At 61.0% G+C, this 25,413-nt stretch overlaps 1 protein-coding gene and 1 long non-coding RNA gene across 6 annotated transcripts in view; one reads left to right on the forward strand and one right to left on the reverse strand.

Moving 5' to 3' along the window:
• Positions 1 to 689: 689 nt before the first annotated feature.
• Positions 690 to 25,413, reverse strand: part of KIAA0930 (KIAA0930 ortholog) — a 39,436-nt gene continuing 14,712 nt past the window's right edge. Inside the window, exons 2-12 of one of the 5 annotated variants that reach the window (XR_006220300.1) lie at positions 17,991 to 18,142; positions 14,231 to 14,356; positions 14,049 to 14,126; positions 13,564 to 13,665; positions 12,159 to 12,299; positions 11,601 to 11,795; positions 8,668 to 8,830; positions 7,230 to 7,388; positions 5,860 to 6,710; positions 5,501 to 5,660; positions 2,236 to 2,462 (exon numbers count right to left, since the gene is read on the reverse strand). Coding sequence is in view for 3 of the 5 variants with exons in the window: in XM_042993515.1 (XP_042849449.1) it covers positions 841 to 881; positions 7,230 to 7,388; positions 8,668 to 8,830; positions 11,601 to 11,795; positions 12,159 to 12,299; positions 13,564 to 13,665; positions 14,049 to 14,126; positions 14,231 to 14,356; positions 17,991 to 18,142 (1,157 nt within the window). In the remaining 2 variants the exon portion in view is untranslated. Of the gene's footprint in view, positions 882 to 2,235; positions 2,463 to 5,264; positions 6,711 to 7,229; positions 7,389 to 8,667; positions 8,831 to 11,600; positions 11,796 to 12,158; positions 12,300 to 13,563; positions 13,666 to 14,048; positions 14,127 to 14,230; positions 14,357 to 17,990; positions 18,143 to 25,413 lie in introns of those variants that run through there. The other 4 variants (XR_006220299.1, XM_042993515.1, XM_042993516.1 and 1 more) reach the window with 4 other exon arrangements.
• On the forward strand, positions 14,717 to 23,557 carry LOC122240495. Its single transcript, XR_006220301.1, has 3 exons — positions 14,717 to 14,950; positions 19,131 to 20,091; positions 23,319 to 23,557. It is a non-coding gene; the product is annotated as an uncharacterized LOC122240495 (long non-coding RNA).

Below are 25,413 nucleotides of genomic sequence, written 5' to 3' on the forward strand. Positions count from 1 at the left end.
CCTGGAAGTGCAGGATTCAGTCGGTGTTGGTACAGGCGCAGAGACGTGCAACCATCACCACTCGTTCTGGAACGCTTCATCGCTGACCATCTGGGTTTCCTCCGGTGGATAGGCTCAAGCGTGAGAACTCCTGGGCCGTCTCCCTCGTGCTCCCTTAGGACTTTTGTTTAAAGATAACCTAGGAGGGGCGCCTGGGTGGCTCAGTCGGTTAAGCGTCCGACTTCGGCTCAGGTCACGATCTCGCGGTCCGTGAGTTCGAGCCCCGCGTCGGGCTCTGGGCTGATGGCCCAGAGCCTGGAGCCTGCTTCCGATTCTGTGTCTCCCTCTCTCTCTGCCCCTCCCCCGTTCATGCTCTGTCTCTCTCTGTCTCAAAAATAAATAAACGTTAAAAAATGAAAAAATAAAAAGATAACCTAGGAGATGCCCTTGGGGCACGTTTCAGCAGGGGGACGGCCGGGACTCTGTCGACAGGAACTCTGGCAGCCTCTTGACACGCGTGTCTCCACCCTCTGTGCACCCAGGGCGGGAGGTGGTGAGCCCACTTTGTGGCTGAGAAAACCCAGCCCCCGCTGCCACGCGCCTGGGGAGACCCAGAGCCACGCAGGCTCTGCCCAGCGTGCCGCTCGAAGGCGTGTGCGCGCCTGTCCAAGGACTCCACTCACTGGCTTCTGGAATGGACGAAAGCCTTCTGAAACAAAGCTGTTTATCCAAAACAACGATAAAGTTCACTAAAAACCATGGTTGTTTCCAACTGAGCAATCCAATTGTTCTATTAAAGTCCGGTTCCAAGATGAACGACCCTCAATCCACACATAGGAAAGAAATCCCTTGTCACACCCGTCAGCTTTCGTAGAGGCCAGGGCAAGAGGGAATCAACGAATCTGTGAGCAAAAGAAAGGACGCCTTTTGGTTTCTCGTCCCCCCCCAAAGCCAACGCTTGCCCTTCTTTAATTTTCTCAGCTGTTCTGTCATTTTAACAGCCCAGCACGAAGTCCACCATGTCCCCCGTTCACCACGTGTACATACAATGGACTATGTTCTTGCACGAGTGAATTTCTCTTCCGGTTTCCCCTCCTCCCAATATAAAATCCCCAAAGGTCTGTTCTTCCAATCGACGTGTTCTTCTAAGCTAGGACATGACGATCCCTAAAAGTTCATCCAGGGCGGAAAAAAGAGCCGAAACGGCAGCGTTAGCCTTTCAAGGAGTAGGCAGTTCACAGGATGAGTTCACTGCAGGGAGCCCCCCAGACAGCCCCCTCCAGACACCTGCTGAAGACCTTTCAGGTGACTGTTTTAAAAACGCCTCCTTATCTAGCGAGAAGGGGGTTGGATCTGGATGGCAACGAGGACGTTGCCTTTTTTTCAGCCCCTAGACTGCCTGGTGTCAGCACGCTCTCACACGGGCTGCCCTTGGTGGTGCTGCCTCCGAAAATTCTGGTGCAGACGCTTCGAACGCGAAGACTGTCGGGGTCACCGATGTGACCGTTCTCGCCATATTTCTGGATCTGCGTGTGTGCTCCTCGCAGACGCCCCTCCCGTTTTCACTTCCTGTCCCATCGCTTCCCACCGTGGGAGCTGACACGTGCTCTGCACCTTAGACCCCAACTGGGAGTCCGTTGGCGCGTGGGGACAAAAAGCCCCGAGACGCAGAGGCTGCCAACGTCTGCGACCGGCCCGCCTCAACCTCTGGCGGGTAGAGCCCGCTTGAAAACAGGCAACACGCTCCATTCAGCGTGATTAACTGCAGAGTCTCAAGGCAACAGAGAGCCACGGCCCAGAAACTTGGGACCCCTCACTCTGCCCCTAGTCACGTTCCCGCTGCCATGAGGGCTTTTTAAGAGTTTCTCTAGAAATTAAGTGTGGGAAATCTGATGGTGTGGCGGAAGGGCATGTACTGCTTCACAGGGACTGGAGCTAAACCAGAGACATGTCTCTTGGGATTTGTTTTTGCAAATAACCACCTCTGCCCAAACCAAAGCCCTGGGCACGCCAGTCCCGGGCCTGAGTCCCCAGCTCCCAGGAGCCGGGGCCCTGGGGTGGATGCTGTCTGGCTCCCACCCTTCCAAAACAGGAATTCGTGTGAAAGCTCCAAAAACAGTTGAAGAAGAAATCTTTGGCGGGGTGGGGGGGGAGGCAAATTAAGGTTCAATCACCGAGTTTCTCGAATTGCTATAATATCCGTATTTAATTTGAAATTCCCATTAAGGAAAAGGAAATAACCAAGTACAGATCCACTGGAGGAAAACACGGAGGAAAAAGAAATTTAATATCCAACATGCAAATCAACCTTCAACAGAAATGCAAAACCCGCACAGCACAGCTCACAGCCAACCAAGAGCTGCTCAGAAATGGTTTCTGTATACCGAAGACGGGTGGCCCAGAAGCTGCCGCTGCTGCTGCTATGGAAACGCCAGGGACAGTCAGATCCTAACGTGTCCAATGATGCCGCCGTGCTGTTTTTGCTAAAACAGATTTTGTAGAAACCACATTACTCAAGCCTCAAGGTCATGAAAAAGAATCTCAACAGGTTTTCTTTGCAGGGTTGAGTACTCTCACACACACAGTCCGTCTGGAAACCAGAAAAGGTCCCTATTTACACCCAACCCGCCCGGCCCCCCCCCGCCTCTGCGAGCTGAGGACGTGCATAAAAGCACAAGGAAGGTAAGAGGGACTGAAAGCTTCCCACCGCTGCCACCTCGGCAGAGCTGGGGCATCACTGTTACATCCGGTCTCCTGTGCGCCAGGACCGGAACCGCAGAAATAAAGGTGCCCGCTTGCCTTGGGGACCGAGGAAAACCGCGAACTAACTCTCTCCGTGCATCTGCGGCTTCCTCCACTTCGGGGGGCTACCCGCCGTGGCGCTTTGACCCCCACCTCAGGCCCCTCGGCAGCCTGGCGGCCTGGCTTCTGTGCGTGGGAACCAAGGGGTTCTCCAGGCTGTTCGTTCCGGAGGTTCAGAGAAAAGGCCAGAGGACTCCCTTCTCCCCCCGAGGACCAGGTCAGTGCCACACCAGGTGGGAAAGAACAGAGGAAAGCAGCCAGAGGTGACCGCCCCCCCATCCCCAGGCCGACTCAGGCCACGGGACCGGGAGGTCACTTCAGGCTCACGCTCTGGGGGAGGTGTCGGCCAGCCCTTGCCTCCCTCTCTCCGGGAGCCCGTGTCCCCGTCAGGGTGGCGATGTGTTTTAAGAGAATTCTGCTTTCTGCTACAGAGACGAGAAGCAGCCTGAACAGGAAGAATCAACGTCATGTCAAAAGATACTTGGGCTTGAAACTGGCCATGAAACCCCCATTCTTGCTAATGTGCAAAACCGCCCAGAACACGTGCCCGGGCAGAAGCTATCCAGGCTCATGGAAAACGCTGCAGCCTCTTAACGTGGGACGCCTTTAAAGAATCTCGGCCAGCGCCTCAAGACCTCCAAATTATGACAGGGTCAAATGCAGTCACGTCAGTCGTTACAATTTACCGACCGCACAGGGCCCGCCTTCTGGAATGTCTTTTAACGGGGGAGAAAAAGAAGTTTCACCATAGGGTCTACTGGCTCGACTCTGCTCCGTGTAGAACAGAAACCTCATTTCTGAGGGTCTGTTCACGGTCCTTGAAAAGCCCAAACGTTGGCGAGAACGGGGCTCTTCGAAAACCCTTCTGTCTGCAAGTTGATCGGGCTGCAGAATATTTTCCTCGTTTTCTTATTTGTTGCTCTTTGTTGACTATATGATATCATAAATAATACTCTTTTTCTGACATACCGAGCCTCGGCTGTCTACAGAAGCAACGGGCAGTTCCTGGAAGACCTCCGCGTGGGAGACCAAACGCTCCCGCAGCTTTGGAGGCGCTAACAGGTGGAGTGGAGGCGACACACCGTCCATCGACTCCGGGACCGTGACATTTCTGGTCAAGAGAGAACGTTCTCGGTCATGGCCCAAAAAGCGACGCCTCGTCTCTTCCCAGGAAAACTGTACTTTGACTCCAGTTCCCATTTGAGAAATGCACGCGTGCTCTGGCCATCCCCGCGTCACACAAGAGACGGGCACGCTTCCGGCAAAACGCAAGATGGCCTTGCGAGAAGGCAAACCGTACCAACGCCAGGAACACAGCAGGACCAGGGCGCTGGGGCCCCGGTCTCGGCCCAGTCCCTTGTTACTGTTACTTTGCCACTGATGTTGTTGGTCGCTTTGAAAAAATAAGCCTCGGGGGGACAGCTTACTGCCCAGCTACCAAGTGCTTCTAAAACCAGCATGTCCTGCACAGATCGAGAAAGGTGGCCTCCACGACGCGTGTCCGTCTGTCACGGCGCGGTACGGCCGGGGCCGGCTGCCTGGACGGGACTCCGGCTGTCGCTGTGCGTTTTCCTCGCCCGCAGGCTGGGCGTGACGACAGCACGGTGCCCGCGCAGGCTGGCGCCGCCTTCGTGCTGGATGGAAAACAGCCAGACCGTCGTGCGCATCCGCTCGCGTGTGTCACAGACGAGGGGTCGTCTCCAAACTCCACCGCTGCACACATTTCTAGGACCCGCCAAGCACCTGTACGCGCACGGTACCATCACTAATCCTCAGCTCGCCTGTGACGCGGGCAGAACTCACTTGTGTCACCTTACGGAGGAGGCGTCTGGTGTGCCCATGGCCCCCCGGGAGCGGGGGCTGAGCCTCAGGGCCCGGTTCCGGCAGGGGGGGGGACCCTCTCGTGCCCCTCTGGACTTCTGCGTGGGAGCTACCTCATTCTTCCACGGGAGAGACGTCAGGAGCGTATTTCTCCCGAGACCTGAGTTCCAGAGTCTTAAGACCCCAGATGACCAGGGAGGAAAAAATTTCCCGAAGAAAAAGCTGTACTTTAGCCACCCTAGACACACACTGGGGGACAGCGTTTGGGTCCCCCGGAGAGTACTCCCGGAACACGGGGCCGCGCTCAGGGGTCTGAGGGGCGAGGCCTGGCTCTGTGCTGTCCTGAAACACTGCTCCGGAACGCAAAGTCCTGAGGCAGCTGGGATACAGCCAAGCAGGAGCTGGGCGCTGCCGAGAATGCGAGATTGTTCCAGCCCAGCCCCGTCACACACACGCGCGCGCGCGCGCGCGCGCGCACACACACACACACACACACACACACACACACACGGATGCTGGGGGGCGGGGAGGCATCCCAGGTCTACCCCCGAGCCGAGCCGTGCAGGGTGGCCGCCCGACCCGGTCGTACGCTGCAACCCTGGAGACTTCGGTGAGGTAGGTGGTATCAGCCCCATTGTACAGGTGGGCAAACTGAGGCAGAATGAAACGCAATAGCTTGCTTTTAATAACAGCATACAAAATCTAGAGAAAGCCCCAAAGCAGCCCGTTCCCAGAGCCCAGCGCGAACCCTTGGAGCGTGCGCAGAATAGAACAGGTGGGGGCGAGCCCCTCCGGCCCCTTCTGTCCTCGCAGAGAGGATCTCTACGCACGACTGGAAACCCTCACGTGTTCCTGGGGACTTCAAACAAAACAACGTGGTGACAGAGACCCAGCTTACAGTTTATTCCCACGGGGGCAGGGCACACGCTTCCGCTCTGGAGAAGGCTCGTGGTTTGTCATCACCGGCAGGACTCCCTCCAGCCGGAACCAGGCCGCTCACGCCAACCCACCAGACCAGCCGCGTGGAGGCCAGTTCCGCTTTGCCTCAGTGAGCTGGTCTGAGAAACGGGACCGGCACACTCAGTCAAAGGAAACGAGCTCCGGGAAACACCCCATCCCCTTCCCAGCTCCCCTCCCCCCCCCAACCCCGGCCCTGGGATGGGATGGCGGTTCTACCCAGAACCTTCCCGGGAGGGGGCCGACTCCACCGCGCTCCCCCAAAACACTCTTCTCTGTCTGACGACCGAGCCGTCCCACCTGCCCTCAGAGTCCAAATTCTGCGGGTCACGCCAGCCGAGGCGCAGAGCGGGATTATCTCCAAGGCGGAGGTGTGTGTGTTGGTGGTGCTCTTTGGCTGGAAGCAAAGGCCGTTCTGGCAGGATCGGGGCCTGTCTGCTCAGCTCGAGGCCTTTCTGGAACCAGGCGTGGGGTGAGGTATTCCCAGCCCAGGGCAAAACCCTCAACAGCCGCGTGCCCCGTTAAAACCCCGCGGAAACCCATTTATAACCAAGCGGTGAACGAGGGAGGGCGGACGGGTCGGGACTAACTCGGACGCCGGAGTTCACCGGTACAGCGTTACAGACTCTGAAGCCAGTTCTCCTCGGGGAAGCGTTGATGGTCCGACACACTGAGTGCCCCCGACCGGGGTTGGTGGGGGGGGAGGGGGTCTCTCCACCTGCGGTCTGTCCGAGCGTGAACGTCGGATCCGTAGGTCTGGACACACGCCGGGCGCCGGCCGCTCCTCTGCTCTTACAGCCCCTTGGCGTCTCTGGGCCTCTCTGGGTGCCGAGGGCCCTCCAGAGACGGGCGGGGGCGGGGGCGGGGGGGGGGGGGGTGGTGCGTGATGGCGGCTGGGCACAGGGGCGGGAGCAGAGCCAGCAGGGGAGGAGAAAGAGGCACTTCAGTTTGGGCTGGTGTTCGTGGAGTCGGCCCCGGCCCCCGGAGTCGAGCGGCCCCGCCTGGCTGGGCTGTCACAGAAGACCCCGGTGGCGGTGGACGGGTAGGCACTTGGCAGCACGCCCGGGGCCGGGCAGGGCCGGGGGGGCTCCGCGCGGGCTCTGCACACGGCTAGGTCATCAGGATGGGCTTCTGCCGCACCTCCAGGATGTCTAGGGCGGCGGGAGGGGGCGGGCGAGACCAGGAGGTGAACACCCCGAGCGCTCCGATCCCGCGGGCAGTCCGCGCCAAGTACTTCCGCGCGTTTCCTCGCGCGCCCTCCCGGGGCTGCGAGACCGGTCGTCCCCATCCTCCAGACGGGAACCGGCCTCGGAGCAGCTGCACGGCCCGGCCATGGTGGGGGGGGGGGGGGGGTTGGGGGGGAAGCAGGGCTCCCGTACCGGCCGGCCCGAGTCTGGAGCCCCTGCCCGGCCCCAGGCGCCTCGCCCCGCCCACCCGTGACTCACACCCAGGGGCCCGCAGTCACCCGAGGGGGACAGGAGGAGCCTCCAGAGAGCTGTGAGAAGGGGCCCCGTCCACAGGCCTCGACGGGAGGCCGAGAACCCAACACGGACACCTGCTGATGGGCTCTGGGCTGGAAACAACAGGACGGGGAAGGACAGCCCCAGGAGCAGGTCTCAGGTCGGCTACGAAAAAGCCATCCGGTTTTCGGCCTCCAGCAGCGTAGTTACCTGTTAAAATCCGATGCAGCGGCAAAGTGACGTAGGTCAAGTGTGCATAGAGAAGGAAATTTCCATCCGCTCTGTTCAGCTTCAGCCAGGACCCAACCAGGGACCGCCCCGTGCCAGACAGGGACCGAGACCGCAGGTTGGTGGCATTGTGCAGATCCGCTGGGGGGGAGAAGCCGAGTCAGGGCCCCCGGGAGGACCAGGGGAGCACCCCCCACCGCAGGCGGCTGCCTAAGGGGCTGGCGCGGCCTCTGCCGCAGCCTGGGCCCTTGACCGCCAGCCCCTCCGTGCCTCAACCTACCGCAGAGCTGCCCGCCCCTGGCCTGTGGCTGCCCCACTCCCTCCTGCCCGCCCAGCCCCACCCACCCCTCCAGCCGTCCCTGACCCCCCTTCCCCATCCCGGACAGTCTCTTCTGCGGGACCTGGCTCATCGTCCCACTGTGTTCTCTGCTTCCCCGTGGCCCATCTGTCACCGGAAGTGGGCCACCAGCGTGCAGGGCCCAGGGCGAGGCTGGGAGGCCCCACCCGCTCTGATGGATCACCCAGGGAGGCAGGCTGGGGTGCCTACCAGCCCTTCCCTACTGATCTGGAAAGGAGCCAAGGTGGGGAGGGTGCTTTGCCCAAGCACACACGAGCAGGTCGAGGCTGGGGCCCTCTGTCTTTGGGCCCTGGCGCTCAGAACGAGGACGGCCCCAGCTCCGGCCAGGGGCCACCCTTTCACCCCTGCGGCGCAAGCGCCCGGTGCCCAGCACCCACATCTCGTCTCCGGGAGCCAGCCTGCCTCCTACAGCCCCTTCCCTGCAGGGACCGCTCAGTGCTACTCGAGCCTTCACATCTGATTCTGTCACTCCCTGCTTAAAACCTTCCGACGGCCTCCCGCCGCTTAGATGGGGTGCCTCCCGGCCTCGCGGCGTGGGGCTCGCTGGCCGCGGGGCCTGCCCCGGCCGGGGAGACGGTGGGAGGTGCGGGGCAGCTGGGAGACTCTGCCGGGCACGAGTGGGCTGGATGGGGCCCCCACAGACCCAGGCGGAGACGCCCGGTCACCACAGGCGGGGAGGTGGGCCCTGAGGAGACCCTGACGGTCACCCCCGTGCAGGCTCTAGAGGGAGGGCACTGAGGAGGAGCACAGCGGCAGCCTGAAGTCACCAAGTGCAGGAATCAACCAGAGAGCTCGTCTCCCACTAGGCGAGGATTTCTCGGACCCTCCGTGTGCAACAGTCAGACCATCGACATCCGGAAAAGCCTGCAAACCGACGGTGCCTCCTATTCTCCACAGAGCGGGAGCTCCTCAGGGCAGGGACTTCCGTCTGGCCGTCTGCCCGTCCACGGCTCCTCCCCAGCCCTGACGGGCACCCACCGGCTCTCCAACTGCGAACGAGGGACCGAACCGCGAGGAAACAGGGCCGCGGCTGGCCCTCCGGGCAGAAACGGCCGCACTCACCCCCTCCGTTGTCCTCCCGGAAGAACTCCTCACTGTCGTTGGCCGAGTGAGACTTCTTCATCTCAGCGATCCGGTTCCGGGGCACCTTCCTCTTGAGGGACGGGGAGAAGAAGGCGGGCCGGTTGTTCCGCTCCGGGGTGGGGGGCGTGCTGAAGGAGGTCACCTGGGAACAAAGAGCCGCAGTCACGGGGCAGCCCAGGGACCCCGGGAGGGCCCCGACCCCACCCACCGGAGGGCGGGCCTTCCTGGGGCTAGGCGGGCACCGGGGGCCGGTCCAGCTCGAGGGAGGGCAGGAGGACCTCGCTGCCAGCTCTGCCCAAGGAGGGGCCAGGGGCCCCATAGGGGCCCCAGACACCGGCCAGCACAAAGCCCGGACGCTGCGGACGCCGCCCGAGCCCCCTGCCACGGCACAGGGATCCACGCAAGCTTCCCAACCAATCCGCAAGACAGGAGCCCCATCGGACAGATCGGTAAACTAAGGTGGGACAGCGACCTTGACCCGCCCAAGGTCACCCAGCAGGAGGGGGTCAAAACCAGGGTTCAACCCAGGTCTTCGGCCTCCTAAGCTCTTCACCCCAATTTCTTCTCGGCTGATAAGCCCCCGTCCCTCTCGGCCCCCGCACCCTTTCGAGGAAGTGCAATGGCGAAGCAGCCAACACTTCCGTCCCCTCGTCTCTCGTAACCACACCGCTCAGGCACCAAACGTTCTGGACACCCACGCGGGGCCAGGCAGGCGCAGCACAAGGGACAGACAGGCACACAACACCGGGCCCTGCCCTCAAGGAGCTCACAGTCTGCTGTGGGGGCGACACACTCGGAAAGCGACAACCACAGACTGGATGCTGGCTGCTGAGACAGAAAAAGGGAAGCACAGGATACAGGGGAGCACAGAGCAAATGGGGTCGACAGCCTGGGACATCAGGAAAGGCTTCCTGGAGGAGACGCCGCTCGAGATGGGTCTTGAAGGACGAGTAGGAGTTCGCCAGGTGAAGAAGGGGGGGAAGGGCGTTCCAGGCAGAGGGAACTTGGCCCATCTCCTCCCTCCTCCCCACGCAAACAAGAATCTGAGGAACAACGTGAGCTGGGACTGAGACTTCAGGAGCCCCATCAGCCTCCTCGTCACGGCTTCCGACATCCAGCAAAGTCGCGGCGGCCGCTGGGCTGCAGACGGTCCTCCCACAAGCCAGGGAAGGTTTTTAAAAGATAGAAAAAACAAAACAAAACACCAGATACCACAATACACACACAGTCTGTATTTGTCATGAGCTGGTTACAAAGGACCCCTCTGGAAAAGGGGGGCGAGCGGCAGGAAGCACAGAGGTGGCGGGGGGGCCGGAGCAGTCCCCAGGAGGTCAGGCCCCGCCACCGGCACCTGCACGACCCTGGCGGGTCCCTTCCCTCGACCCCGGGCCTCCCTGAGACTCTGAGCCAGGTGCCATCTCCCTCCCCCCCAACTACCACCCCGGGAGGGAGGGACTGTCACTGCCACTCGATGGATGGGAACAGCCAAGACTCGGGCAAGTCCAGTAACACATCTCTCTGTTCGCGAGGCCTTTCACATACACATTCCGCAGGGCCGGGGAGAGGAGTCAGACTCCTTTTCTCCGCCGTCAGCTCAGAAATCTATCAGCAGCCTCTATTTCACGGATAGGGGAAGCCTCCGCTTGGAACCCCCACCCTGGTCTTCGTAAAAATAAAAAAAAAAACTAAAAAAAAAAATAGCACTTATTATTTTTATTTTGCTTCTCAAACACATTCGTTGCAGAAGGAACGAAACCAAAAAGGCTACGAAGGAGAGAGAGACACCTGCTATCTGGCTGCCTGGGCACATGCGCGGCTAACGGTTTTACACTAAAAAGCGTAGCAAACACAGGCTTCCTCATCTCGGGCACGTCAGCACTAAGGGCGTTCCACGCCCTTCAGAGTCACTCTCCCAAGCAGGTCAACAGCCAGTGGTGACTGGTGGCTGGGGAAGCACCCCTGAGGTCACGCCCGAGCCAGGTGCCCGCTGTTCAGCAGCAACTCTGAGCCTCCCACCACCGCGGGGCTCCCCGCTTCTGGATGGGAAGAGACTGGTCCCAGGTCACGCGAGCAGCGGTGCCCGGGTTCCAGCCCACGGTGTCTCACCCCCAAGCCCTTTCCTGGAGGCGGGCTGGCCAAAGCTGCTTCCCGGCCCCCGGCGCCCTCACTCACCTCACCCCTGCCAAGACCCACAGCTCCGAGCGGCAACCCCCTGCCAGACCCAAGCGGGGCAAAAGCAGCCAGCGGGTTGCAGACTTTCTCCCGCCCGAGCCCTGGGCCCCACGGGAGGCCCTGGGAATACAGCTGCCACCGACCTCGGCTTCCCACCCCTGCGGAAGGACGGTGGCCTAGAAAGAGCGGGGTTCAAAGGCTCCGTGCTGCCACCCGAGAGCCGTGTGACCTGGGGCAGCGCCAGTAAAGCCGGCAAGCGGACAGGAACACCCATGCCTACCCACGGGCTGCCGCTAGAGTTCAACGTGTACGGCACCTGGTAAACCGGCGGGCCAGGCCGAGGGGAGAGCTGGGCGGCTCCGGGACCTCGCGTTCTCCCGCTCATCCTCACAGGGCAGGAGGAGAGGCTAACTAACTCATCGTCATCCCCAAGGCAGTCCCCAGGGAAGGCCGGCCGTGTGCCCCCGCCCGGCCAGCATGTGCCCGGAGGCAGGTGCCGGGACCAGCCCGGGTTCCCCTTAGGCTTAGCCCAGCTGCGGCTGGCAGTTCAGGGAAGCTGGCCCACGCACGGACCTGCTGCGTGACCTTGGGCAAGTCACTGCCCTCTTTGAACCCCGGCCTCCTCACCCGAGGGGTGGGGTGACGCCACCTACCTCACCGGGGGGCTGTAAGGACCAGGGAGGCGGTGGGAAGCGGATCCGAGGGACGGGAGGCCCCTCCCCGAGCTGTGCAGCCCTTACCCGCTCATGCATGGGTGAGGCCGGGCTGGAGTCCTCTTCCGTCCCGCAGGGGGATGTGTCACCGGCAGACACACGGCTGACTGCCATCTCAGCGTGGCCCTTGCCCTGGGGCCCCTTCATGCGCACAAACTCCATGTTGCTGTACTTGTAAAAGCCGAATGACATCTTCTGTGCCATGCGGGCAGCCACACTCACCTGCGGGCAGGCGGGGGACGGCCTGAGTCAGCGCACGGAGGGATGGGCTCCTCCTGGGGACACAAGTCACTAGTGTCCTGGGAGGGGCCGGCCTCAGGACGGTGCCCGGCTGCGGGACAGCGGCCTGTCCACCCGGTTCCTCCCCGTTCCCTCCAGCCAGGGCCGGCTTCGGGAGTGTCTGCACTCGGGGTGGGGCCTCCTGTCCCTCGGATCAAGCGTGCCCGGATCAGCGAGGAGGAACATTAACGCGGGCCCCGAAGCACCTAGAGGCGCGCGGGGCCACAGGTGCGGAGGAGGGGCGGTGACGGCACCAGGCGGAGCCGGACCGGGACAGAGGGGCCGCGGGGCCACCCACGCACGTACTCGGTTGTCATACACCTTCTTGAGTGCCTCGTAGCGGATGGAGCCCTGAAAGATGACACCCTGGAACATGTTGGTTTTGTCACTGGCCACCAGCTCCACACAGACCATCTCTCCTTCCCCCACTGTCATGTCGCTGAACACCTGGGATGGGGCACAGAGGAGGAGAGGGGACAAGTGTCAGCTGCCCACCTCCCAAACCGCTGGCTGCCTCCCAGGCCACCAGCCCTCCCTCGCCCGGGGCCGCCGGGAGGGCTGCTCAGAAGCTCCCATCTGGCAGGGGACACAGATGTCACGCTGTTCGCCCAGGGCCGCAGCCCCGCCCCTATGGCACAGGGACCAGCACAGGGGCGGCCTAACCATAGCAGGGGGAGCAGGGCCGGTGTCTGGCAGGGGGAGGTTCACGACAGTGACTCTGGGACAGGAAGGGGATGCACCACCCGCTGGCCACTGGGAGGACGATGACGCTCATCGCACGCCCTCACGTGGACTTGAACGGCGCACGTGGTCTGTCCGTCCCGCTGTCCAGCATGTCCTTCCCTCTGGCTTCGGGCACCCAGCCCCAGCCGCCCCACCCCTGCCCTCAGGAGCACCCGGAGTGGCCATCCACCTGGGAGACCGGTCCACAGGGGGCTCTGCATCCTGTCACTGCTCCCGGAGCTGGTGCGCAGACCCAGCTTCCAGGTCACCCAGACTCAGGTTCAAATCTCGGCTGTGCCACGCACGGGCTGTGTGAGCCTAGAGAGGGCACTTCGTCCCCTGAGCCTAACTAAGGTGGTGCTTCAAGGCACCGTGAAATTGAGGTGAGACCCTGCAACATGTGCTCCCTTCTCTGCGAGCCTTCCCGGGGTCCTGGCCACCTGCAGGCGAGTACAAGCACCTCGGCGGAGGGATCTCGGCGGAGGAGAGCAGCTGGGCAGGAGCGGAGTGGGGGCAGGGTGCGCCCGGTGCTCCCCGGCTGAGTCACTTTCTGCCGCGCGTCCCAGTTTTCCCAGACTGGCCCAGAAACTTCCGAAGCCCGGCCCCCCTGACGTCTTAGCATCCCAAGGCGGGGAGGCACTTATTTGGAGTTTTCACGGAGACACTAATGACTCCTGCCCGGGCAGCCCTTTTTATAGGCGTTCATGACGCATCTCTCCACCCATGCGCTCGTTTGATCTTCGACCCCGACGGGTAAGGTAAGTAGGACGCATGATCGTGACGCTCATTTTACAGATGGGAAAACAGGCTCAGGGCTAGGGGGGGCCCCCCGGCCCCAAGTCCAGCACCAGGAAGAGGGGGAGCCGCAGGGGTCGGAGTCGGGACCGCCCTCGCCTGTCTGCAAGCACGTGAGGCCCCAGGGAGGCCAGCTTTCCGCGCCCCTGACCGGGAGCCCGAGGGGAGACATGGCTGGGCGCGTGTGGCTCACCTCCTCGAAGCTGTCGATCATGAAGAAGATGTTGGGGTAGCTGATCTTGGATTCTTCGCCCTTGCTGTCCATGGGGTGTTTACTGGGGGACGCGAACACTTGCTGAAAGGAAGGAGATGTGGAGGGTTGAGCGAGGCCCGACCCCCGCACCCAGGCCCACAGCCACTCGAGGGACAGGTCGCTGTGGTCACGCTGCTCAGGGCCAGGCCAAAGCCAGGTCAGGTCCTACGTCGCTCCACAAGGAGCTGCTGGGGACGACCTGGTTCTGTGTGCTCCTCGCAGGCGACACAGGACCCCAGGAGCCGCGTGGCTTTCTGGTCAGATGTTCACCTGAGGCAGGGAAGGAGGAGGGGGCGGGTGGTGTCCCCCCCCCCCGGGTGGTGTCCCCCCCCCCCCCCCCCCGAAACCCTGAGCAGCCGGTGGCTGCCACTTCTGGGCTGCGCTGGCCGTCAGGAGGCCCGCGGGCCCTCAGCCCCACGGCTCACCTGGGACTTCTTCTTATGGATGTGGATGTCCCCCCCATCGGCGCGCGTGCACACGGCACATGTCACCATGTAGTCCAGCTGGAAGAGAGCGCGCAGGACGGCATGCGTGGAGGGGTCTGCTGTCCCCTGGGGCCTAGGACGGCCCTCCTCCGGGAGCCCCGCCCCCCACTACACCCCTGTACCTTCTGCAGGATGAGATTCAGGCAGACGCTCTCCTCCCAGTCAATGTCAGGGTCCCCGAGGCCCGGCAGCTTCTTGGAGTCACGCCGGTACACCTCCACGTCCACCTCGGGCTCAGTCTCTGCCAGCTGCGAGGATGGGCACGGATGAGCCTGGCCGTGGCCTCCGGGGCTCTTCCTCCCCACCCCCGCCCCACTACTGGGTGGGCAGGTGTTCACGCGGACGCGGACTCCAGCGATGCGACCCCAGGGCGGTCAAGAAGTGCGCCTGGGGGGGGGGGGTCCCTCGGGCCCTGCAGCAGGACGCGGGGTGCCCAGCCTCCCGTCCCACCCACACGGCTTCCGTGCAACCTGCCTGTAGGGGGCTGTCCACCCTGCCACCCGCCACCACCGGCTGAGCGCCGGAAGCCCCCCTCCCCCCCCCCCGCGGGTCGCTATGGCAACCGGGTACCAGCTCAGCCGCAGGAAGCGGGAGGGGGTGGGCTTGCCGCAGAGAAGCCGCAGCGCGCAGGCGCCGCCGCGCGGAAGCGCCCACACTGCGCCTGCCCAGCGCTTTCCTCCCTTTCTGTTCCTTTGGGCGGTGGGGGCGGAGGGGCTGCCTGGGAACCGCCGTCGGCTCTCCCTGTGTGTCCCTCCGTGCCCACCCTGCACCCTTGAGGCCCGCAGGATCTCCCCACGTCGCCGCCCGCCCCCTGCCCTCCCAACACTACCCAGTCCGCTCTGGTAGGTGCTTGGCGCCCCCTCCAGCTCCACGTGTGCTGGTCCCTCCAGTGGGAATGCCCTTGGGCCACCGTGGTCCCCTCACTCTGTCCTACAACGCCGAGGCCAGGTGTCACCGCCTTCTCTTGTGGGCTCCCCCTAACCGCCCCTGCCCCCCCCCCCCGTTCTTCCCACTACAACAGCACCGACCGCCCTGTGTCCCCAGTTGTGCCCTCTGTGTGTCCCAATAGACTGCAGGCCCCCCGAGGGCAGGGCCAGGTCTGAGTCATTTCTGTGCTCCCAGTGCGGAGGGGGAGGGGCCTCTGCATTTGCTCACTGCGGTGTTCAATGGAACATTCTAGCATGGGGGCAGCTGGACTTGCCACATGCTCCCCAAACCTTCCCGAGAGTTTGCACTTGGTCCCCAAACTCCTCAGTCCTGGATCCAAGAAACTTTCCTTCCCACCTCTTCACCTGGCCCCCCTGGGAACATGCCTGGGACCTGGCCTCCCTGTTCTCCCGCCTGCCTCCCGGAGAGTTCAAGGCTGGGTAGGGCTGAGAAAACCATCTCTAACCAGAGCTGGGGCCTCCCCCGGCCCCAAAATTCAAGGTCCAGCTGCGAGTCTCAGATCCTTATTATCAGAGCCTCTGATCTGAGCAGGTGGCCTTTGGGAAAAGACTCCCAATGTCTGCAACGTGAGCTCCAGCAGAGGCCGGCAGGCCAGAGTGGTGCCGGCTGGCGGGCAGAGGCCACGGCCCTGCGGTCCCCTGGCGGCGTGCCCTTGGGCAGAATGCTCGGTGGTTCCCGTTTCCTCTCAGGTGAGCCTGTGCCCCTGGGCTGCGCTGAGCGACGAAAGCATGCCCACAGTGAGGGTCACAGCCAGTGAGGCTCCCTCGGTGCTCACCACCCTCTCTGCCGGGGGACTCGTGCGGTCACGCCATCCCACACGTCTGGTCTCCCGGGTGTGTGCAATCAGAGGACCCTAACCTTAGTGCGCATCTGCCCAGCCCCCTTCCCCGGACGGGCTGAGCCCCGGGGAGGAACTGATGGGCCAGAGTCACATGGCAAGTCACGGGGAGACAAAGCCAGAATGGCGATCTCCCAGATGCACCCCCCCCCCCGCCCCGACAGGGCGGGCGTGGTGACCCGGGGCTGAGGAGCCCTGGGCCAGGCTCCCGAGGTACTCAGCTCATGGACCTCTCCACCAATACCTGCCCCCGCCAACCCCACCAACTGGGGCCTTTTCTTCGTCCCTCCCAGAGGGCACCCCCTGCCCCCCTTCTCACCCTGCCGGACTTGGCTCGTCAGGTCCCGTGTCCCCGCTGGCCACGCCCCTTCTCCTGGGACCCCCCCCATCTCTCCAGCCAGCCGCTCAGGGTCTCCTGCTGGTCCCTCTGGCTTCAGGCTAGCTCAGAGCTCGGCCCCAGGCCCTCTGACCGGCACACCTCAAAGTCTCCCTCCGCTTCCCACACATGCCTACGGCCCCAGGTGTCATCTCAGAGCCAGTGGTCCTGACCCAAGACCCTGTCCCTGGTCTCTCTGCTGACTTTCAGACAGGAGATCACCACCAGAAGACATCGTCGTCTGATGTCCCACGGGCACCTAGCACTCAACCTGCCCCACACTCAACTCCGTCCCCCTGCGTCCCCTCCTGTGAGGGCATCGCACTCACCCTGGGCCCAAGTCAGGGACCTGGCCCACATTCAGTCACCTGAAGCCCTGCTAGTTGAGCTCACTTCCTCGGCCTCCCTGCACCCCGCCCGCTGACTGCCCCCCTGCGTTCCGACCTGATGTCCGTGCCCCTGCACCTGACCCCCTCCCTCGTTTCTGCTCCAACCCCTCCAGCCCGACAGCCTGCTAAGCCCCAACTCCTGGCCATGACCTTCAGCCTCCACACGGTCTGGCCTGCGCCTACCTCGTTTCGCCCCCCACCTTTCTGTGCCCAGGCCGCACGCTACCACCCGCAGCCACCTGAATGCACGGGGCTCTCGCGCAGCTGCAGGCCCCCGCTTTGGGCCATCGCCCCTCCTGCTAGGGAACCTCCTTCCATCCTTGCAGACTCACCTCACCCAAGTGGCCTCTGCCGACCACTTCTACCCCTTCCGGTCACCGGATTTACCGTGTCGCCCGGCTCTGTGTGACACACTTCCGGGTACGCAGCCGGCTGCCGCGCCACGCGGATGCCCAAGGGCCCCGCCCAACCCCGGGTCCTCCTGCGTCGGCTCTCGGGCCGCCGGCACCCAATCACGGCGTCTCCTTTGCAGCAGCCACCAGGCCTGTCCGTTCGCAGAACACCTATGCTGTGAGTGCCACGCTCGCCCAACAGGCACGCGGCAGGGAGGGGGCTCCCCGCACTTGACACACGGGCCACAGCTCACAGGCCGCGGCCGAGGGGTCAGAGGCCACTGCGCCTGGAGCCAGGGGTCTGTGAGCTCCAGACCCGCCTCCACAGCCCTCCCAGTTTGGGGCAGAAAGGAAAACGACACATTTCCACGTTTGGCATACAGGTCGCTTAAACATTTTACGAGCTAGCAACGCTTCTGAAAAACAGACAGACGTGCGAAGTTTGTCTTATAAACTCGTCCACGCACTTCGGTTTAGTGGAGGGAACACCCTAGGTGAGTCACGTCGCCTCGGAGCCCTTGGTCTCCCCGTCTGACCTGTCCGGGGGCAGGGAGGACACGACAGGTAACGTGTCTGCTGCACGGTAAGGGCTCAGACCTGCCAGCATCATCTCTGAGCTGCGGCATCCTGCCCGTGGCCAGGGCCGACCCTGGCCCCCGGGGTCAAATCTCTGCTCTGTTGGGAGATGCTGGCCAAATCACCTCGCCTCTGAACCTGCTTCCTCGAAGGTACAATTGTGATGGAACCCCTGCCCTTCCAGGGTCACGAAGACCAGCGGGCGTGTGTGGCCGTCTCCACGCGGCCCCTGGCACCCAGCAGGTGCTCCGTGGGCATCACTTTCCCCTGATCACCTGCGTGAGGACTGCAGGGAGGCCGACGCGGCTGGCTAAGAGCGGACCCCGCAGGGATGCGGGGCTGGGGCCGGGGGGGCTGGCTCACCTTCCTTCCGTCCACGCCGCCCTCGCTGCCCGCGTATGCCAGCTTCCGGCGCACGTAGAAAAGCATGTCGTCCTGCCGTGGCGCCCACTTCTCCATGAAGTAGGTAGAGAACATCCACGTCCAGAAGACGATGCGGTCATCCTTGAAGCACCCTGCAGCGGGGAGGCCAGAGAAGACTGAGAAAGGACGGGCCAACCCGGCCCTGGCGTGTGACCTTGGCCAAGCCCTGTCTCCCCCGCCTTCTCCGCACTCCCAACCCCCAACCTGCATGTCTGCTTGGAAATCTGCTGGAGCTCTCTCTGCGATGCGCTAAGCCCCCTGCTCCCTCACCGCCACCCCCACCCCGGCCAAGGGACGGGGGCTCAGGGACACCTCCCAGCAGGCCCAATGCCTCCACCCAGCAGAGCCCGAGAGCCCCGGCTCCCAGCCCCACAGCCCCCGGCGACTCGGCGTGGATGAATCAGCAGCTTCGGAGGGAAGGGAGGCCCTGAGGAGAGTCAGCGTCACCGCTGTCTGGGCTGGGAGCTGACGAAGGCTCAGGCTCCGGAGGGAGCTCAGGCAGGCTGGCACCACCCTCGGCCAGCATCCCCCACCCCCACCCCAGGCTGCGGCAGTTCCCACGGAGAACCCGACTTAAAGGAACAGCCCGGGCCGCAGGCACAAAGCAGGGAAGGCGTCCACCCCCTCCCTCACCCCTGCACGCAGCGGAGCCTTTCACGCCAGATCTGTTCTTGCCTGATCTTTGGTGGGGGGGGGGGGGGGGGGGGGACTCTTTCTTTCGTTACAAATACTTTTTCTTCGGGATACATAAATCTGTCATTGTCCTTCCCGCACGAGAAGTCGCCCAAGCGCTCTGGTGGGAAAGACCTGGGTGCCCGCTCCAGCTCGGCCACTTGCTGGGTGACGGCAGGCAGGCTGTTTGGGGCTCTCTGGTCCCTAGGTTCCTCACAGCGAATGTCGACTGACCGAGAGCTGCCCGGGAAGCGGCACATACAGAGCCCGTGCCTGGCACAGAGCGGGGTCTACGACGGTGGGCTTCCTTTCCGGGCAGACCCGACGAAATGTCAAGGTACCCGACAGGGCTGCTTCTCACGAACTCAAAAGATTAAACTGTTGCTGGTTTCTTCCTCTCTTTTCCAGAAACTATTCCACCACTGTGACCTCGTCCTGGGTTTGGGATGCCAGAAAGACCTAGTCCCCACCCCTAAGGATGGGGAACCCGAGAGCCGGCCGGTGCCGGCCCCCTCCCCCGACACAGGACTGTGGTCTCCCGCGGGGTCAGCCGTGAGGCTCTGGAAGACTGAATCGCAGGAAACCCCGGGCTTTTGTTCATTTCAGCCACACCGAGACCAAAGAACCGGGGCTCCAAACCAGCCTCTGCCCCCTGCCAGGCCGCCGCCCGCAGTCTGTGGCCCACCCACTCCCACGCCCTGCTTGGCTCCCAGAGGGAGGAAGACAGAAGGGGCCTTCTGATCGGGGGTCCAGGTCAGGGAGCCTGCCCGTCGGCCCCAGGCTCACCGGCACCAGGTGGAACCAAGCCCACCGGGTGTCATCACTGCTTTGAAATTCCCACCACGCCGACCTCAGGCACTGCGGGTGCCCTGCAGAGGCGAGGGGAGGCGCCCCGTCAGCCCTGGAAAACTCCCCAGAAGCCACTCTGGCCGTGAGTTGCTGGAGTCGCGGCTCAAAGCCCCGCCACCTGCCACGGAGAGGCAGAAGCTGGCTGTCAGCGTCCTTCCGCGGGGGATCGCTTTCGTTGTGCTGACACCAGTCACCCGGCAGTGACCCGGTGCCAGCTGGGCACCCAGTCGGTGTCAGGGACGACGAGCAGGCCACCGGCTGTGATTCGTGACGCGCCTGCCACCTGTGGGTCGTGGGCGAGGAGCCCCACGTGGGGGAGCCCTTCAACAGTCACGGCGCCCTGTCTTCACTGCCCACCGCACAGGAGAAGAAACCCACCGTCGGGAGGTTCAAGGACCCTCTCAAGCTCACAGTTAGAAGCTGATGCAGCCGCAGACCCCTGGGACCCGCACTCAGGCTCTTGACAAACGCCCCCGCGCTATGCTGGGCAACCTGGCGGAACGAAGGACCCGGATGCCCGGTGAGCAGCTGTCGCGCCCGGGGAGCGCAGAGGACGGAAGGCTTCCTGGGCGGGGGATGGAGTCTGGCTTCAGGAGCAAAGTTCCGGGGGTGGGCGCAAAACAAGCACCCGTTTGCCCTCGATAGAGGGGCGCAGCGGGGGCCAGGCGAGGGGGCCCCCGTTTCCCTGCTTCACGGCGCTAAAAACACTCTGGTCGCACCCCGTCCACCCCGGCCCAGGAGTAAAGTCCGCAGATCCCGGAGCCTGAAGCAGACGGCCGGCTAGTAGTTCACGCCTCGTACGAAGGCTCGGCCCAAAGCCCACCCTTCCGGGGTCCCCCACTCTCCACCGGCCACACCCAAACCTCTCGGAGGGGACGGTGCTGGGCCCGGCACGCAAATGCCCCCCACCAAACCCCCAGCAGCCAGGTGGCCGGCAGCGGTCTGTGGGTGCCACGCGCCCAGCCGTCCCCCGTCTCCCCCCAACCCCAGCGAGCGCCACCTCTGCTGGGACACACCAGCTGCCACTTGCTCTCCCCCCCCCCGCCCCCGTCAGCCACAGGTCCCGGACTTAACAAGCCCCAAAGAAGCCCCACTTGCTGGGCTCCCCAGGGCCCAAAGCAATGACTCCATGGTGGAAGCAGGACGAGTGCGTGGGGGCGGGTAGGCCTACTGTGTGCACCGAGCAGGTGCGATGGGAGAGAAGAGGAGAGGGCTGACCCTCACCCAGCCTGCCACCAGGCGCCCGGCACGTGCAAGTTAGGAGACCCAGCACCGAGCTCTGAACGGAACAAGGGGCTCCGAAATTCGGTCTACACCATGGACGCCGTTAACGTTATCTTAGTACCAACCCAACAAGCCCCGCAGGAAGAAACTCAAACTGTCAGGGAAAGCCCCGCACACCTCACTCTAACACAAGGTGAAGAACGTCCCACCGGGAGGCGGGAGAGGTGTTCAAGTCAAAGAGCCACCAGGACAGCCGCCAGAAGGGGGCCACGGGCGACACGGCGGTGGCACAGACCCCCAGACCATCTCCACGCCCGGGACGCTCAAAGTCAAAGAGCAGGAAGAGAAATCACAAAGGTCAAGAGCTGTCCTCCGGAACGCTTGAAACTGCCCTCGTGTCCCAGAGAAGCAAAATGAAAATCAAAGGGAACTCGAAAACCAGGAGAGAGAAATCTGCAGTCGAGCAACAGACGTCCGTAATATAGAAGGAACTGACATCACAGAAGTTACGGAAGGAAATGCCTAAGACCCTAACAGCTACGTGGGCGAAACACCCAAAGAGGTAGCATAACCAGTTAACAAAAAGGTGGGAAAACGTTAATCCCACTGGTAATGAAAAATCCATGACAAAGAACGAGCTGTCGTTTTTAAGAGGGCAGGGTTGGTATTTACAAAAATCCCACTTACAAAAACTGGCGGGGTCTTACGAACATACATGTTTGCCACCGACTGAGCCCTTCCTAGGTACTCACCCAAGAGATGAGACGTGTCTACGTAAACACCGGGCCACAGATACTCCTAGAAGCTTTATTCGTGACAGCCCCAAACTGGAGGCCAGGAAAACGGACCGACGTGACACAGCCAGTCAGTGGCCTATTACTGAAAGTGAAAACAAACTCTGATCCACACAATGCTAGGGATAAATCTCCAGACCTGCCCAAGACAAGCGTAAACGGCTACGCGGGTTTCTGCCTGCAGGGACAAGCAGCAAATGGCCAATGTCCCCACACGTTCTGCCTCTCGTGGTGGTGGCTCCCCAGGTGCGCGCAGCCACGAACCCCATCAGGGCTTCCGCTTTACACGCATGCAGTTTGTTTTACGTGAACTGGGCGCCAGTAACGTCAGTAAAAAGTTGTACAGGTCCAGGACGGCGTGTAACCCGACGTTCGGGGAAGAGCCCAGGGCTTCAGCCGCAGACACGCTGACCAGAGCTGGGGGGCCACAAGGAAGTACCAGAAGCAAACAACGAGAGTGACGGGAGCTGCTGGGACTATCTTTTCCTTTCTGCTTTTATTTTATTTCCAGTATTGTTAACAGTAAGAGGACACCCCCTTTTCCCGTGAAGGTACAACTTTTGGTGAATGGCATAGGGCTGACGAAAGAGAGAGAATGGACGGGGGTGGAGAAGGGACCCCCCCCCCCCCCCCGCCAGTCTTCGGAGACCTCGCGCTCCAAGTCCAAAGCTAGGGTCGAGAGTCCAGACTGGGCGGGAATTCTGGCTCCCGGAAGCACCGTGCGGTGTCAGAATTTGCAGGCACACCCAAGTTCAGGTCCCAGCTCTACTCCGCACTAGCCAGGCAGCCAATTCACGCAACCTCTCTGAACCTCAGTGACCCCATCCGTAAGATGGGTCTCACCTGCCGGCCTCCCGGAACCGACGGTGAGGACGGGGTGAGAGGCCAACAGAGCGTCCTTTGCAAGCTGTAAAGTTCCATCCACACATGGGTTCGTGGGGACCCTCTGCGCTGCTGCTTTGCACGTCTCTCTCAGCAACGTGGCCTTTCCCGAGGCCTGCCCAGCAAGAGATCCCCTGGGTCACAAGCCAGGCAGCTGCCACTCCAGCAGGAAGCTCCCTCACCTGCAACACTCTCCCCGTCCCTGTGTCCCTGTCTCCTTCGCCAGCGGGTTTTCAGGACCCTTGAACCCAGTGGAGGGACTTATGGGAGACAGGCAGCCCCTGATGCTGGGCCACTCACCTGGGAAACACTGCAGACAGCCCCCCCGCCCGAGGGCCACCTCCCCTGCTGGCCCGGGGTCCTAAAGCACCATCTTTTAAATTTTTTTTTTAACGTTTATTCATTTTTGAGGGACAGACAGAGACAGAGCATGAGTGGGGGAGGGGCAGAGAGAGAGGGAGACACAGAACCCGAAGCAGGCTCCAGGCTCTGAGCTGTCAGCACGGAGCCCGACGCGGGGCTCGAACTCGTGAACCACAAGATCATGACCTGAGCCGAAGTCAGATGCTTAACCGACTGAGCCACCCGAGCGCCCTGTTATGTTCTTTAGCCAGAAACGCGGGGTTGGCCGTGTCACGCCAGCACGCGGTCAGCGGGTCACCCCAGAGTGGGGTCAGCGGGGTCACCCCAGCGTGGGGTCAGCGGGGTCACAATGTCACCCCAGCACGGGGTTGGCGGGGCCACACCAGCGCTCCTAAGGGGATACCCAGTTAGGTTCCGCAAGCCTCTGGACACATTGTCGTCCACCAATCAACACGCAACCTTGTTTTATGTGTGTTTGTTTCAGGACACCTGATTTGATGCATTGTCGATTCGTCAACACCATATGCAGGCCAACAGCACAGTAACTTGCGCCTGAGCAAAGCTCACCTAACACAGACCTTCTCCACAAGGGCCCCGTCACAGCCTTCTCATGCCTGGGACCAGACAGACCGAAGCATTATGCTTGGGGTTGCTTTATTTGTTATTTTTATTTTTTGAGATGGGGGCGCATGTGAACGAGGGGCAGAGAGAGAGAGAGAGAGAGAAGTGGGGCTCACTGGGAGCAGGGCTCGAGCTCACGAACCATGAGATCACGACCTGAGCTGAAGTCAGATGCTCAACCGACTGAGCCACCCAGGCGCCCCTTGGTGTTGTTTTAAACAGCAAAATCGGGGCGCCTGGGTGGCTCAGTCGGTTAAGCGGCCGACTTTGGCTCAGGTCACGACCTCGCGGTCCGTGAGTTCGAGCCCCGCGTCGGGCTCTGGGCTGACAGCTCGGAGCCTGGAGCCTGCTTCTGATTCTGTGTCTCCCGCTCTCTTTGACCCTCCCCCGTTCATGCTCTGTCTCTCTCTGTCTCAAAAATAAATAAATGTTAAAAAAAAAATTTTTTTTTAAATAAATAAATAAATAATAAACAGCAAAATCACCAACACAAAGCACAAAAATGCAAAATACAGGCACTAAATCGACCGCAAAAGGACACTCGTGTACCGTATGAGCTGAGACAAGGCAGAAGCAGAAGGTCACCTTGTTCGACCTCAGGGGGTGGGTAACCTGCGTCAGGCAACTCAAACTTTTCACCACTGTGCGCATGTCTGCAATTAATCACGAAAGCACCGTAAGTACTGATTTGGTGGCCACCAATAAATTTTAGCAAGCAGGTGAATTTCCAAATACTGATCCATGAATAATGAAGATGGGCCATATGGGAAGAACTAATAGCCGTCAGCTCCCAAGGGGTCCAACTGTTTCCCCTGCCTCCGGCAAATTATTGTCCGTTGACCAGACCTTTGAGAAATCGTGAATTAGATTTTGGGAGGCATTCCTTGAAATCACCCCCGTCCACTTTAAGACCATTAAACCACATGGCTTAATAAGCAAGCCGTGGTAACAACACCCCGAGTAAAACATTCACAGCCATTAAAAATGAGAACCGTGTATTCCAACAGAGAACTGTCCGAGAGCCACTTCTAAAAAAGGTACTTTGAGTAGCAGGCCAAGAGATGTTTTTGAGAGGGCAATTCTACCAGAGCCTCAAGAAACAGCTAGTTCCAGTGCGACTCATACATTTTTAGAGCCTAAGAAATCTGCAAATTCTTTTTAACAAGGCAGCATAATGTTGATTCCAAAAATAGTGCATGCGTATACATGTGCATGCAGGAAAGCACAGGCTTGTGGACAGCAACACAAAAATCTTCGAAGCAATATTAAAAAGTATATGCCATTTCCAAGCAGGATTTAATCTAATACAAAAACTGTCCCATGTTAGGAAATCTATCCATATATGCACTATATATTGACAGATCAAAAAAAATAATAACACGTGATCATTTCCATGGTACTGAGAAAACATTCAGTAAAATACAATACCCCTTCTTGATTTAAAAAAAAAATTTCTCGGGACGCCTGGGTGGCTCCGTTGGTTGGGCGACCAACTTTGGCTCAGGTCATGATCTCACGGTTTGTGACTTCGAGCCCCGCATCGGGCTCTGTGCTGACAGCTCGGAGCCTGCAGCCTGCTTCGGGTTCTGTGCCGCCCCCTCTCCTGCTCATGCTCTGTGTCTCTCTCTGTCTCTCAATACATAATAAACGTTAAAAAAAATTTTTTTTAATTCTCCATAAAATAGGAATGAATGAGTAGCTCCTTAAACGTGGTCTACAGCTCAAGTAGAAAACGTTGGAGACAAATTAAGTATAAGATACTAGACACTGCAATTAGACAACCAAGATATTAAGAATAGAAATCGTGAAAGTCCAGTAAAATTATCATGACTTACAGATGACATTATACCTGACTTGGAAAATGCAAAAAACTCAACTGAAAAATTATTCAAACACTAGAAGTCATAAGTATAAATCCAGGCAGAAGGTGTAACGGGAAGAAATACTCCGTTCAGAGT

The sequence above is a fragment of the Panthera tigris genome, chromosome B4, assembly GCF_018350195.1.
Source record: "Panthera tigris isolate Pti1 chromosome B4, P.tigris_Pti1_mat1.1, whole genome shotgun sequence".
NCBI classification, from domain to species: Eukaryota; Metazoa; Chordata; class Mammalia; order Carnivora; family Felidae; genus Panthera; species Panthera tigris.